This window comes from Hydra vulgaris, chromosome 03 (genome assembly GCF_038396675.1).
Source record: "Hydra vulgaris chromosome 03, alternate assembly HydraT2T_AEP".
Lineage (NCBI taxonomy): Eukaryota > Metazoa > Cnidaria > Hydrozoa > Anthoathecata > Hydridae > Hydra > Hydra vulgaris.
The window spans coordinates 26,675,001-26,691,860 of record NC_088922.1 but is presented as its reverse complement, the minus strand read 5'-3'; the positions used below and the strand labels follow the sequence as shown (position 1 = coordinate 26,691,860).

The following is a 16,860-nucleotide window of genomic DNA, read 5'->3' as shown; positions in this document are numbered from 1 at the left end:
GCTAATTGCTTTCAATTCTCCATCAGTTAGATGAACCAACGAGTTTTTTTCTTGGTATAAGTCTTCAAACACTAGCTCTTGAATGCTTTTTTGACAAGGAAACGACTGCATTTGAAATTTTTGGTGTGATCTCTTTGGAATTGACATGGACTTCTTGTAATTGACCGGATGATCGAACTCACTTTGCTTTATGTCAACAAATCCTTTTATCTTTCCACTGCCTCTTTTTCTTTTGATAGTTTGAGATATGTGAGTAGGTGGGATTTTGAAGGAAATTTTTAAAATCTTTTACCAATTATTCAATTGTTATTCAAAAAAATTTGGAAATAATTTGTTAAGTATTTCTTGAGTTGCTTAGTATATACAGCTGGAAAGTACTGAACCCAACCTATATTCTATGCAAGTACTTTATGTAAGAAAACAGACTACAATGTGCTTTATACACTATCAGAAATTGATAATTCAGAAGATACTGTACAGCAACATTTTGATGATGCAGGATTGTATTGTCACCATGCAGCAAATAAGCCATTTCTATTAAAGAACCAAAAAGCATCTTTGGAGTTTGCAAAGGCTCAAAGAAATTGTATAATTGTACTATAGGAACCATAAACATAGAGGTAGCAAAAGTTAATGATTTAAGGATGCTATTCAGGATTTTTTAGATTGGGACCATTCTACCACATTGAAAGTGTAATTGACAAATAAATATACAATTTAATTCTGGAGAATCAAATTGAAGATAAAAACTTGCCTCTTTGGTGGATGTTCTAACAGGACAATGATTCAAACCTATATATCAAAACTTGTTAAAGCTTAGTTTTGAACAAATAAAATTACTATTGAGCCTGATTAAACTCCTGACCTAAATCCTAATGAGAAAAAATAAAAACAACTTGAGAATGTTACAACAGTTATACAACTTGATGATAAACTACATTAGCATTGTAGGTTCAGAAATGCTGATAAATTTTATCAGAAACTATAAACTTAAAAATATTAAGATTTCTTGATTTCTTGCAGTTTCTTCAAACTGCATGGTCACAAATAAAACAAGCTTAAATTGACAAATTTCTTGAGCCTCATCTCATCTTGTTTCATCATATTCATCTCATCTTGTTTCATCATATTCATCTTATCTTGTCTCATCATATTCATCTCTCTTGTTTCAACCTATTGAGGGTAATAATGACAATGAATATGCTATCAATTACTAGTATGATATTTTTGATAGTATACTTTATAATATCAAAAACATATAGGCTAGAGATTAAATGCAGATAGCTGGAGTGTAAACTAGTATTATATGTTGTAACAAGGATTGTCATGAACCATTAATAAGGTTTACATATTACTGTTGCATTTAAAATACACAAGAGACAACAGCTTTAGATGTATTATTTTACCAATTATATGCATTACTTAGGTTCTTTTTTAGAGGAAACCGCTGTGATCAACAACTTATTATTAATTATTAGTCCGTTCGAATAAAATCATTCAAATATTTTGGAAACTTTTGTAAGGATCAGGAAAGCACAAAATAGTAAAGGTTCAAAACCAAGACCAATACTCACAAGACTCAACTAAGAGATGTTTTGGACTTTTTTTTAATGTGTTATTTTACAAGTAATAAGTCTGGTTTTAGCTTTGGTAAATCTTTTATTATGAACAAGCTTCAACTTTTAATGTAGCAACACTCCTTGCATGTTCTATCTATTTGTCAGTTGATGTATGTACACTCCTTGTATGCTCTACCTATTTGTCAGTCAATAGCTGTACACTCATTGCATGTTGTACCTACTTGTCAGTCAATTTATGAAAAATGGAGGAATAAGGTTTTGGTTGTAACATAATATGTATGTATAAAACATTTATAATATAAAAAACTTTAAAGTATTGATATAAACTAAAAAATATTGATATATTTTTTATTTTATGCTCTGTAAAAAAAAATCCGGAGAACTTTTTTTCAGGGGTATTCTTTCTTTAAGGCGTATTTTGGGAGGATTTTTCTGAGGGAGGGGGGTTCCTGCTACTGGTTAAACAAGTGGTTTGTATAATGCAGTAATAATACATGTTTTATTTTGAGCTCCTTATAGAATCATCCGAATATGATTAACCATTTTGCGTAGCTAGTTGTTAAGCAAAGAGATTCACACAAGATTCCACAGTCATGATTGTGGCTCTACCATTGTGAAGTGTATGCAATTTTATAAACATGTTCTTTCATAGTAAGAAAGAATGTGCTTGTAAACATGATGAAAACTTGTAAATTTACAAGTTTGCAACATGTTACTTCAGTTTTACAATATGTTAAATTAAATAGCAGTTTGCAACATTAAAATTAACTTTGCAAGAATTGCAAAGTTAATTTTGATATTGAAAAAAAAAAAACATAAAGCTTACTTCAACAATCTTATTTTTGATTTCTTTTTTACTACAAAATATTCGGAACATGTCATTTAGAATTAAAGGGGGCCAAATTACCATTGCACATACCACTGTATACACCATTGTAAATATAGTACATTATATTAAATTTGCAATTAGTGTTTTAAAAAACCCATAGAAAGTAAAAAAAATATATATAAAAAAATATTATAAAGTCGGTAGATTGTGTCTATAAAGTTTATTTTAAAGAAATCATTATCAAAATAAAAAATTTTGTTCAAGCTTTTTTTAACATTTTCTTCAATAAAAGTGCTAATGTGTTGTGAGTTAAGAGTCCTTTTAATTAAAAAATATCTTATTTTTAAATTAACTTTAGGTCGAACAATTCTTCTTTCAACCCATTATATGGATGAAGCCGATGCTCTTGGAGATCGAATAAGTATTTTATCAAATGGTAAACTTATATGTAGTGGCTCCTCGTTGTTTTTAAAACAACATTTTACAAAAGGTTATCGTTTAACCATTTTATTAGATGATAATAAAAATAATTTGCAATCTTCAAATGAGCTTTTGAATTTTGTTTCCTCATTTGTTAATGGTGCTATTCTTGAAAAAGCTTCAAACTTTGAGTTAACATTCAGCTTGCCATCTGAAGCAAGATCAAGTGGGGAGTTTGAAAATTTGTTTTACCATGTGGAACAATCAAAAAAATTACTTGGAATTCAAAGTTATGGTCTTGCTGATTCTTCTATTGAAGAGGTTTTATATTAAAACATTAAAAAAATGTATTTTATATAGAAAAAATTTGTGTTTCAGAATTAAAGATTAAAAAAGAATAAAAAAGAAGTTTTTGAAGAAGTAGAGCCTCTCCATTAGCTTTGTTTGGGGAGGTTAATTGTATTTGTATGTATGTATATATATATATATATATATATATACACACACACACACACACATTATATCATAAGTATTTATCTAATTTTCACAGAATCTGTTTTGTTGCAGGTGTTTCTGAATGCTTGTCAAAGCGAAAGTGTTAAAGCAGGTATAAATTCATTTTTGTTTTGCATTATGTTTTCTCAGTCAACAAATTGCTATAATATATGTATATATATGTATTGCTATAATATATATATATATATATACATAAATATATATGTATATATATACATAAATATATGTATATATATATATATTGATACATATATATATATATATATATATATATATATATATATATATATATATATATATATATATATATATATATATATATATATATATATATATATATATATGTATATGTATATATATATATATATATGTATGTATGTATGTATATATATATATATATATATATGTATGTATGTATGTATATATATATATATATATATATATATATATATATATATATATATATATATATATATATATATATATATATATATGTATATGTATATATATATATGTATGTATGTATATATATATATAAATATGTATATATATATATATATATATATATATATATATATATATATATATATATATATATATATCAGATAAAAGAATATGGTTAGAAATAATAAGAAAGTTTAAGTCACTGTTACATGACAGCAATAAGTAAATGTTACAATGACAGCAATAAGTAAAATAAAAATTGCTAAACTTTATTTCTTATTTTTTCACAAAAATACATTTTTGACTTAAAAAAGTTTTTCCACATTTTTGTTAGAAAAATTAAAATACTAAAATTGCTATTTATTATGGTTTACTAAAAAAAATTTTTGTATATTAAAATAAAAAAGGTGAGGCCTTGAAATTTTATTGACTAAAATTACAATATTTCACTACTTGAATGAAAAAACATCTAAAAAAATGGAGGACTATGCCATAATTTCTCAGCATACTTGCTATCCTTGATAAATAAGTTTAGATAAAGCCCCCACAGATTTCTGTATGACATTTTCATTGATTTTTTGACACAAACACACACATTTACAAACACAAACTAGGATAATAACAAAATGTTCATGGATTACTTCAGGCCAAAAAAGGTTTGGCTTAAGTAATCAATGAACTTCCTTTTGAAACTGATTAAAAAAATTGCATTTATTTTGTTGAATTCAAAAAGACAACTTTCGCATCAACAACAATAAATTTTCTAAAACCTTTGTACATTTCAACAGTGCTGAATCAAGATGTATTAGTTGCAATAAATCTAAGTTTAAAATATTTATATGTTATATGAAATATGAAGTCATCTCTCCAACCTAGATTTCAAACAGTTTGTATTTCAGTTTCTAGCTTGTAGGACTGTTGCAAGTCATTGTATTGTTTAATAATATTGTCTAAAAATTTGTTGTTGAGAGTTGGTTTGGTTGAAGCAGTTAGATTAAAATTACTAACACATGCTTCAGGATCCTGTCAAGTATGTGGTGTTGCAATCCAATGTACTGGGCCTGATAAAATTTTTGTCATGCAATTTCATCTTGTTGTTTCACAACAATTCTATTGGTTCTTCCTGTTTTAATTGGATTGTGTCATATGATTGATTTTAAATTCATTCACACATCAAATTTATCCAGCAATCTCTTTAGTGCATTAAAAATATCCTGTAATGATCCACTGCCATTTTATAATTTCTCACTCAACTCTTTTTTTTTTAGCTTTTCTTTTTTCGGCTCTGATTTTTTTAAGCATATTACTTCATATTCTTAATTAGCAATTTGCTTACAATCAAAATAAATAAACAACTGATTCTCTTCTGCAAAATAGATTTTATTTTTCACTTTGCATCTTCACCAATACTTATGACAGCTTGTTAAATACCTGATTCTGATTGTGATGGTGTTGGAGCAATGATTGTGATGGTGTTAGAACACTGATTGTGATGGACTGTTAGAACACTGATTGTGATGGGGTGTTAGAACACTGATTGTGATGGTGTTAGAACACTGATTGTGATAAAAAAAAGGAAAACATGAAGATGGGTAAGAGTTATAAAGTTTTTTTGAATTTCAAGCAAAAAAAAATGGATTAATAAAAGTTTCTATAGCATGAAGGGACAGATATAGTAAAAGGATGCAACTTGTTGAATAAAAAGCCAAACAAGAATGAGTTTTGGTTTATTGTTGAGCATTGACCGTGATTATATTTGTAAAAAAAAAGAATGCCAACAATATTGCAATATTTTTTTGGAGTAAATGAGTTTTGTTATTTAACAAAAATTTTGGATTTTAAGTCCAGAATTTTTAAAGACACTTGAAATAAAATAAGAAACTAATAATAGAGTGAAGAATAATAGCAAGATAGTTAGAGAGGTCAAAATGTTTTCTAGAGTTTTGAAAAATCGAAACTACTTATTTAGCATTTTTTAAAAGTTTTGCAAAAATTGAAGAGATTTCTGAAGAACACTTTTTTAAGACTATGATGGAAATCTTGTCTGTAGCACAAACTATAGAAGTGATTAATTGAGAATTAACTTTAGTATTGGAAGCCAGAGTGATTTGGATGTTTAACAATGGGTTAATCTGTTTAACTGTCAGGAAGAGTATGGCCATTATATTCAAGAATCAAATTAGAGTAAGACTTTTTTGCAAAAAACTCTGCTTTATTCTGCGAAGAAGTAAAAAGACCAGACCCATGAATTAAAGATTAAATGTTAGATTTACTTTAGTTGATTACATTGTTGAAGACTTTCCAAAAGTCTCTAGAACCTAACATCTGGGATAAAATACAAGATTTAGTAAACTGAGAATAACAGAGGATAACATCGGACAGGACCTTTTTACATTGGCTTTTTGGAATAATAAAAGAAATTTGTTCTTAAGAGAGATGTTCTTGTAAAAAAGATTTAAAAAATGATTAATGGTTAATATAGCAACTGCTCAAGATGATGAAAAATGTTTCATTTTTCATCATCTTGAGCAGTTGCTATATTACCGTCAAAGATTTCTAATTTAAGAGCAGGGAGCTTAACTGTCTTGCTAATAAACTTATTCGAACTTATATCATGTACATTATTTTTTATTAATAAAATCTTCTATACCTAAAATATATTGCTTATAAAAAATGGTAAACTCTGTAAACTCTGTACTCGTAATTTCTTCGTGTTCTAACTGCTCATCCACCTCAATCAAAGATGATATAACGCAATCAAACTGTGTAATTTTCAAATACTTATCAATGGCTATATTTTTTAGACTCATCAACTCATTCAAGCAATCTCCGTACAAACCACCAACCATAAGATTGTTAGCTTGATTGAAAATTCGCTTGACTGAATTGACAGCCACCGTTCATCCTCTATGTTTATAGCAAGATTAGACATAATAAGATTAAGAAAAAAAATAAATAACTATATATATATATATATATATATATATATATATATATATATATATATATATATATATATATATATATATATATATATATATATATATATATATAAATGGTATATGGCTTTAAATACAACTGTATGGCCTTTCAAATTGAGACCTCGATCAATGAATCAATAAAACCTCGTATCAATAAAATGTCCAGTCAAATTGAATCCTCGTAGCAAAAATAATAACAAATAATAATATAACCTTTGACCTCGACTTTATATATTAACTTAAATAACTTTTACAATTATACTTAATAAATGAATCTTATGAACCTCTATTCTTAATAATATCTTAAATAATTTTGAATTAATAGTTTTTTTAATAGGTTTTTTTGAGATAAATTATAATTTTATGAACTATTATTTTATTAATACATACTATTATTAACCAACATTTCTGAAAGTGCAAGCATATTATAGTAGTTTGCTATAAAAAGAAAACTTCAATTCAAACAAAATATTATTTTCAAACACAATGAAATTTTTGGAAGCCAAATAAATTAAAAGATTCATTCAGTAAGATTTTTTAGAATAAATACACTTTAATAAAAATGATTACATTTTTGGCATATTTTTGTCTGTCTCAAATATTTGTCCAAGCTTTTTTTGCCTTTCACTTCTCGCATATTTTATTTCTAACTTTTGACCAGATAAAACCAAACTAGGAAATTTCTTTTAATTGATCTAGAAATATATTTGCAAAATCTTGCAGGCAACTTTTTCTGAACTGATTTCTTGTTTCTTGGATTAATGATAGACCACCAATCACTGCATAATATTGTTGGTATGATTTTATTCTTAACATCCTAATATAAAACACATCACAATCCTTTAATTTAAGCAAAATCAACCAAAGTACAAAATCAGGATAATGATTGTAAAGCCATTTTCTGCTGCATCTTCATTTTCAATCATTAGGTTTTTACCTATGAAAAAATAAATTATTTTTATTACTATTTAATCATATTTTTAATTATTATCTTTCCTTTAGTTCTATAAAGATTTATTTTGTAATGAAAACTTTAATTTAAAAAAATTAAATACTTGATCTAAAACAACACCAAAGTTTTTGAGTCGGATTTGAAGACTGTTAGTTTCTCTAAATATTGCTAGCTTTTCAATGATACTAAATTGATATTGTGTATGATGACATCAGCTGTTGCTTCTTACAAGGTTTTGGCAAACTTATGAAACTAACAGATGCCAAAGAACTTGTTTCAACTTGAGATAATGGTCCATTTATCAGAGCAGATTTGCTAATATTTGAATCATTATTAGGAAATACATTATCAGAATTTTCATTCAAATATTTTTACAGATTGAGATTGTCATTTTTTTTTCTTTTTATTTTATTCACCTCCCAAGGCTGAGAAGGCAACTACAATCGTAGTAGCCTTCTCAGTCTAGTACACCTTATTGTGATAACAACCCTCTCTCAACTCTTTAAATCCGAAACATGAACAAAGTTGTTGTGTGGAGAAACAAGTTTGTTCATTTGAATTTCAAATTCAAATTGAAACTTTAGTTACTTCCTCCCAACATCCAGCCTTCTTTTTCCCATTTCTTATTGACATCTTTACTTAAAATACATATAGGTAAAAAGTGAAATTTTCTTTCGATTACAGTTTTAAAATAATGTTTAAAAATAATTTTCAAAATAATTTGAAAAATTCTTGTTTATTAACTATTATAAATTATTACTATATAAATTATTAAACTATATAAATTATTATATACTATTATAATATTATATACTAATATAAACTATATAAATATTATATACTATTATATATAAATATTATAAACTATATAAATATTATATACTAATATAAACTATATAAATTATTAACTAACATTATATAAAATATATTTTAAGTAAAGTTAAAATAGAAAATTATACTAATTTTTTATATCATTAAACAAAAACAAAACAAAAAAAAAATTGAACAGATACCTCGCTAAAGACAGAAGAATTACAACCACTAGTAAAAGAAATAAATTATCTCTTCTGGAATTGACCGATGCTTTGAATTGTTTGCTTGAAGCTCTGGCATCTATAACAATGATGAAAAGGCAATTGATTTATGCAGAGCTTGGTGGAAAATTTTAAAAAAATTGAGTGGGCAAAACTACAGAAAAAATAGTCTATTGATTACTGGAAATGTGATCTTTAGACCAATGAGTTAAAGTTTCAAATCTTTGGTTCAAGAGAGCATTGTTTATCCAATGAAAAGTCAGTGAACAAATAATAAAACAATGTGTGCTGCCAATTTTAAAACATGGTGGAGTTAGTCTTATGGGTAAAGGCTGTTTGAGTGGGTATCCCACAATTGACATTGTAAAAATAGAGGGAATAATGACAAAAGAAGTGTATTTAGACATTTAAAAAAAACATCTCATACATTCAGGAATTCAAATTATTAGGAGCCATTGATTTTTTAAGAAAATAACTATCCAAAGATTCTTCAAAACTTTGTAGGAATTACTTGAGTGAGTTAGTGTCAAGTATTGGCTAAAATGAGTTGGCCTCCCCGATCTCTCCTATTGAACTTTTATGGAATAAACTATAAAGAAGTAATAAAGTTAATGCCAAATGGTTCAAAGAACATATGGAAAAAATTTAATAGTGAGTGGCATAAAATTGACTTTGACAAAGTATAGAAGTTATTATGTAGAATGCCAAGAATATGTAAAGCGGTTATTGCCACCAAGGATCACATAAATAAAAGTCAATTATAAAGAAATTTAATATGATTTTTTAATTTTTTGTTTTGTAAACTTAATAGTTAAATAGTTTATTTTTCAGGTATTTAATTTGGTACATGAACAAGCATTACATTTTTCTATGCTTTTGATGCATTCAAAAAATCATAACAATATTACTTTAGTAACAAAAAAAATTTCTTTAACAATAAAAAATGAACAAAACTGTGAAAAATCAAAATTCTCATTACTAAGTAAGTATAATAAAAAAATTGTCAAGAAAAAACTAAAGAATTTTTTTATATTTTTGTACAACTTGACCAGATTGCAGTTTACTTGGCCAGTCTATCTATCAAAATAGATCTGGCCAGGCAAACTGTCATTTTGTCACTCAAACTTTGATCTTGAGATAATTTGTATGCACAAAATCCAGAAATACTTTTTTTTCTTGTGTTAACTGTTTGTTTCCTGTGATGTATTGAATACAGAATTATTAAAGTAATTTTTAAATACTAGAAGTGCTTTATAATTTTTTTTTAAGAGTAAGGGGAGGGAGGGGGGTTAGGGAGGGGAAAGGAACTCAATTCGGAAAATTTTTCAATTGTAAATTTTTTAGTAAAAATATTGGTTTCGAAGAAAAAAAAAATCATTCATTATCTTGTTTTTAAACTTTAATTAATAATAGAAAAAAGTTGTGGCATTATGGAACCTTTTGAGATGTCTGATTATGAATGTAGCTCTTCAAATGAAGATGAAAAAGGTTTGGAGAATCAGTGTAAGTAAATGTTTATTGGTTTTATTGCTTTTTTACTTTTATTTTAGTTTCTGCTATATTAATGTTGTTTTTTAACATTAGTTATTGAAAAGCATCACACTAAATGTTCATTGTGGATTCAACAATTTCAAGCCCTTCTTAAAAAACGATTATATCATTCTATAAGGAACATAAAAGGTGTTATTTCAGAAATTCTACTTCCTACCATATTTGTTGCTGTTGCAATAAGTTTTACACTAATTCAACGCCAGGATTCGTTTAAACCATCTTTAAAGCTATCTACTGACATGTTTTCCAAACCTAACTTTGTTGTTGTTGATACCACAAATACTAATAAATACTTTGATAGTATAATGAAAGCTCTTATTGAAAATTCTGGACAAGGTTAAAACTTTTAATATTAATTTTAAATTTTTACTTAAAAATTTTAGTTTTTAATATTTATTTTACTTTTAATGCTAGTTAAAGAAAAAAAATTATTAAAATTAATTTTTATTTATTTATACTTTTTGTTATATTTTTATTAGTATTTATAACATCTTTTATTGTTAACCATAAAAACTTAATGACTACATTATACTTGATTGGAGAAATTAATGTGGTTTAATTAAACTAATTCAATAATAAACTTATTATTTTTAAAATAAAATAAATTTTTTTAAAAAGTATAAAAAAGTATAAAATTATATGATTGCTGTTGGTAAAAATTGCACATTAAGTTTTGTGAGTAAAAACTTTCTTATTTCTTCTTATTTTTTCATTTTTTTATTTGAAATTTTTTTTCAAAAGCAAAGAAGCTTTTTACTTTTCATGACAACTTTTTGAAGAACCTTTTTATTGATAATATTAAGAACTTGTTAAATGTTCAAGGATCTTGAGGGACCCCTAAAAATATTTTTTATTCAAAAAAATTTTAAATCCAGTGTTTTTATCATATAGAATACTGTACATATGAATATACAGTGTTCTTATGATATATATGTATAAACTACATAATTTATACATATATATGTATAAACTGTAGAATATGTATAAACTATGTTTAATTATAGTTTTTGAGTCATATTTTTTAATGATAACTTCTTATTCAATTATCATAGAATTTAGTTCAAAATAAAAACATTATGATAAAAAAAGTTAACATTTTCTTGACAGCTCAGAAGAAGTACTTAATATGTAAAATAGAATAATTTACATAATAAAAACTTTTATTAAAAAATTTAATATTGATAGCTATAATGAGTATTTCTTTTGTTTCTTTACTTTATAAAAAAATAAACCACATAATAATATAAACCACATAATAATATAAACCACATGATAATATAAACCACATGATAATATAAACTACATAATAATATAAACCACATAATAATATAAACCACATAATAATATAAACCACATAATAATATAAATCATATAATAATATAAACCACATGATAATATAAACCACATAATAATATAAACCACATGATAATATAAACCACATGATAATATAAACTACATAATAATATAAACCACATAATAATATAAAAGATTTCTGAAAAAAATTGGTTTATGATAAAAGTCAGCAAGGTAAAAGAACTTTAAAAACATATTGAATATTCTTATGAAAAATATGTACATTGGCAAGCTGCAACAACATTTATTAGAGTGGATAGTGTACATCGCAGCGACATAAAAAATCTTGGATTAATAATTGATTTTAATATTTAGACTTTTTATTTTCATACTTTTTGACTTTTTGATCCATTAAAAATTTATTTTGTTCAAAATTTTTTTATTCCTTTTATTATGTTATAAATGATTTAAGAAACTTTAACGGAAACATAAACCGCATAAATGAAGATCGGGAAAAAATATTTTTATATTACCACAACATACACATTTTAGAAATATACTTTTTGATTATTTTTAAGGTACTCACCAGCCTAATTCAAGGCCAAAAATGCTTTTTTAACAAACAAAAAAAAAAGCCAATGATTTTTGTTGTATTCATGAATAGTTTAAAAGGAAGTTATAAATATATGACATTAAGATTTTTTATATTTTTACTTAATTAAAACAATATTAATTTTTTTATCAGCAAAACCAGTAGTTTTTGGTTTGCGTTTGAAGTTGATGCAGTCTTCCACTAAAATTTGTTTTGTCAGGGTTGATGATTTTATTATTTACATCCATATCACTAAAAATATGGCACAATATTGTTTAATGATATTATCATTATTAATATTATTATTGATATTATTATTATTAATATTATTATTGATATTATTATTATTAATATTAAAATTTAAACACAATACTTTTATATTTTTTGTTTACAAGTATTTTTTTTTGTTAAATGTTCATTAAATTTAAGTGAATATAAATATTACAAATAAAAAATAATAAAAATTGTGGAAACAGTTTTTGTGATAATTTCTCATTTTTGTTATTAGATCATTTTTTATTCAGGGTTGCCACTCAACCTAGAAAACCTAGAAATAGCATGAATCCCAGGGAAAACCTGGAAAACTCAGGAATTTTTTTATTTTTATTTAATATTCAGGGAATACTCAGGGGAAATTTTTTTCCATTTTTGAAAATAATTTTTTATTAAACTATTAAAAATTATATAAGTTATGATAAAATTTGTAATATATATTATCAATAATTGTTTATAAGGTTGTACATTTGGTGTTAAATTTATATGGTTTGGTTATTTTCAATATTAAATTTGAATTTATATTTTATAATTGAGTTATTTAATTATTTTTAGTAGAATTTTCATTATGGGCTTAACTAGGAAATACTAAAATACTGAGTAAAGTTTGATTTAATGAATAATATGAAAATGTATTTTATATAATTTTTCATCATTTAATCTATAAATATATGTAATATGGCTGTAAGAAGAATATTTCTTTTTTAAAGTTATTGTCTTAATCATCCAGAGTATAAAGAATGGCTTGTTAAGACAGCAATAAAGTTGCTTAGACAACTTAAAGTTGTTAAGACAGCAATAAAGTTGCTTAGACAACTTAAAGTTGTTAAGACAGCAATAAAGTTGCTTAGACAACTTAAAGTTGTTAAGACAGCAATAAAGTTGCTTAGACAACTTAAAGTTGTTAAGACAGCAATAAAGTTGTTTAGACAACTTAAAGTTGTTAAGACAGCAATAAAGTTGCTTTACTTTTTCTTTTTCTCTTTTTTCTAAAAAAGAAAAAAGCTTTCCAGAAAAGATGTTATTATTGGTTTTTGCGGCTGAAGTTTCAATTAAAGAACTCTTTAAAAGAACTATTAAAGATAATATCACACTTAATGATATAAAACAGTTTAGAAATGAGTGTATTTTATTTCTCACAAAAACCATAGGAAGTTTGCTTAAACACTTCCCGCTAGACTCTGCAATCATAGCGAATGCAAGTTGTTTTGAACCAATCAAACTCAAAACATTAACAATTGAATCTAATAAAAAAAAACTAAAAAGGTTGTTACATTATCTTGTTTGTTTAAAATTTATATCTGCAAAACAAAGTGATAATATCATGCTTCAGTATTCAATACTTTTAATAATTGACATGATAATAAATATAAAAATATTTCTTAGCTTAGATAAAAAACCATCTGTTTAGATATCTTCTATTTTCATCAACTGAATATAGCCAAACATTAGGAACTTTCTTATATTATCAAAATGATTTTAATGGTTAGTCATGGTCAAGCTTTCAGCATAAACAAAACAATTCTAAATGAAAATATTTAGTCTAACTCAATAGTCTTATTGCATCATAAAAGATTATATGAGTTCTCAAAACATTCAAGCTGACACTATTAATATCTCTAATGCATTAATGTTATCAGTTAAGTCAGCCAGACAACAATAACAAATCAGTTTAGCAGAGCAGAAGAGTTTAAAGAAAGAGTGTGAAACAAACCACCAAAAATTAATATTGGATGAAGAAATTAAAAAAGTAGAAAAAAAAGAATTTACTTGTAACTGCTTGTTGCACATTAAACAAAGATTTTATTCAATCTGTTGAAGATGCTGACAAAAATAATGGTTTAACAATGCTTAAAAAAGTAACTGTTTTAAAAAAAAAATGTGACGAACCAGAAAAAGAATCAAAAGAGTTAGATTCAGTTGTAAAATTGTTAAAAAAGCAAAGAAAAAACTTATTAATAAAGTTTGTAAATAAAAAACTATTTTTTGTGTTCGATTTTAATATTAATAAAAAATATTTTCATTATTTTATGACTTTTAGTACATTTAGAATCTATTTAAATTATATAGATATATATATATATATATGTATGTGTGTGTATATATATATAATATATATATATATATATATATCTAGTATATATATATATATATATACTTATATATATATATATATATATATATATATATATATATATATATATATATATATATATATATATATATATATATATATATATATATATATATATATATAAATTGAATATAGAAAACTCAGGAAATTTAAAAACTAAACTCAGGGAAGAATGTACTTTACTCAGGAAAAAACTTTTGAAATTATAGTGGCAACCCTGTTTATTATACCATTATATCTCCTTCATCCAATATTATAATTATTTAAAGTTATCACAACTTTTTAATTTTTAGATAGAGTTCACTCGTACTTTTCAAACTGCACACATAATCAACTAGAATTACATAATAATGTGAGTAACTATGAATCTAGTATTAAGGAAAGTAAAGAAAAAAAATTTGGAACAACTACTTATAGTACTGAAAAAAGGGAATGTGATAATCCAACTTTTATGAGAATTGCAAGTGGGGATACAATTATCAACATAACTGGTTACAATATGAATGACTACTTAATTTCTACTATGCATGAGTTCATAAATCACAGGTTAACTGTTTTTCCTTTGTATATATATAACTTTGAATAACAATGATTTAATGTTTTTAAATATGGGCAATATAATAATTCTAACATGAATAACAATAAATTATTTTAGCTTTTAAACAAATAAAATAAAAATAGTTAAGTTGATATTTTTTTTCGACCTCCCTAATGCCAAGCTACTATAGTTGAGTAGATTACTTAAACTTCAAAACACAAGCATTGACAACCAAAGCTGCTGTATGGAGAAGTTTCTCCATACATGCAAGCACATCAAAAAAAAATTCTTTGATTTGAACTTATTTATTTGCAACTCATCCGCATAAAAAAATTAAAATAAATTGCTGTTGTAAAATACAGTTTTAAAATCACACATTTGCATCAAAAATATATATGTATATATATTTATAAAGCATATATAGTTATACAAAATGCATATTTTGTTTCACTAAAATAATTATTAATACTAAAATAACTTGTCATTTTAATATTTAAAAACCTGATGTACTTTGTTTTTATATTTTATGTATATTTTTTTAGGTAAAACATGAATGAAAAGCAACATTTTTCATAATTTTTTAATTTTTTTGAGTTTTAATATATTATGAATAAACTATGGTAATATACCCATTGTTACAGAATATTACCGGTTACATACCTATAGTTACAGAAATCTACTTTAAAAATATCCAAACACAAGTTAATGTATATTTTTTTAGGTAAAATTTCTTTTGATAATATATATCTATAAAATTTTTTTTGATAAAACATCTATAAAATTTCTTTTTATAAAAAATATCTATAAAACTTATTTGATTGTATAAAATTTTCATAAATCTATAAAAAAAAAATTTGAAAACATGTAAAAAATTTTTTGACGTCTTCAAATCTATAAAAAAATTTGAAAACATATAAAATTTCTTTTGACATCTTTAAATCTATAAAAAAATTTGAAAACATGTAAAAAAATTTTTGACATCTTTAAATCTATAAAAAAATTTGAAAACATATAAAATTTCTTTTGACATCTTTATAACTTTTTGTGCTTCTTAATGCAACCATAAAATTTTTTATTTTGTAAACAATAAAAAAATTAAAAATTAGGCTACCACCTAAAATAGACATTTTGGTTTGTGACTTTTAAAGCTGATTATATTGGTATTAATTTTCTCTGTACATCTTGTGAACAAATCCATCTTAAAAATTAAGAATGTTTTAGTTTAGTCTAAACAGATGATGTCTACACAGAAAAAACCTACAGGTTCCGACCTACAAACATTTTAAAGGTCTTAAAAGAGCCCAGCTAAGTTTTTATAAATCTTTTAGGTTCATCAATAAGAAACTTTTGCAATGAAATTAAATATTAAAACATTGTAAAATGCTAAGGATAAATAATGCAAAAAATTTGTGAAAAAAAAAAAATATAAGTTGTGAAATTAAATTTTTTCACAGCTGATAAGGTTGTAGAAAATAAAGAAAATGAAAAGCTATTTTCCAATGAATGTAGAGTTTTCAGATTCTGTTATCAAAGTATTTCAAGCTCACTTTAGAATTCTACATATTTAGTTAATGATAATAATGTTTAAATGTCCATGTGTTTAAAAAAAAATCTAAGCATGACCAAACTGCAGGAATTGACAGTTTATGCAGGAAGATTGACAATTTTTTAGAAAGATGCAAATTGATAACTCTATTTTTTCAACTTATTAAAAGTTACTTTA

At 24.5% G+C, this 16,860-nt stretch overlaps 1 protein-coding gene across 5 annotated transcripts in view; it reads left to right on the top strand.

Annotated features, from left to right (window-relative positions):
• The window catches only part of LOC100206550 (retinal-specific phospholipid-transporting ATPase ABCA4), a 160,905-nt gene that overhangs the window by 87,870 nt on the left and 56,175 nt on the right, over positions 1 to 16,860 (top strand). For 4 of the 5 annotated variants that reach the window (XR_010637485.1, XM_065792798.1, XM_065792799.1 and 1 more), the window contains exons 25-29: positions 2,768 to 3,150; positions 3,397 to 3,436; positions 10,170 to 10,259; positions 10,341 to 10,643; positions 14,893 to 15,145. Coding sequence is in view for 4 of the 5 variants with exons in the window: in XM_065792798.1 (XP_065648870.1) it covers positions 2,768 to 3,150; positions 3,397 to 3,436; positions 10,170 to 10,259; positions 10,341 to 10,643; positions 14,893 to 15,145 (1,069 nt within the window). In the remaining variant the exon portion in view is untranslated. The remainder of the gene's footprint in view (positions 1 to 2,767; positions 3,151 to 3,396; positions 3,437 to 10,169; positions 10,260 to 10,340; positions 10,644 to 14,892; positions 15,146 to 16,860) is intronic. The other variant, XM_065792800.1, reaches the window with a different exon arrangement.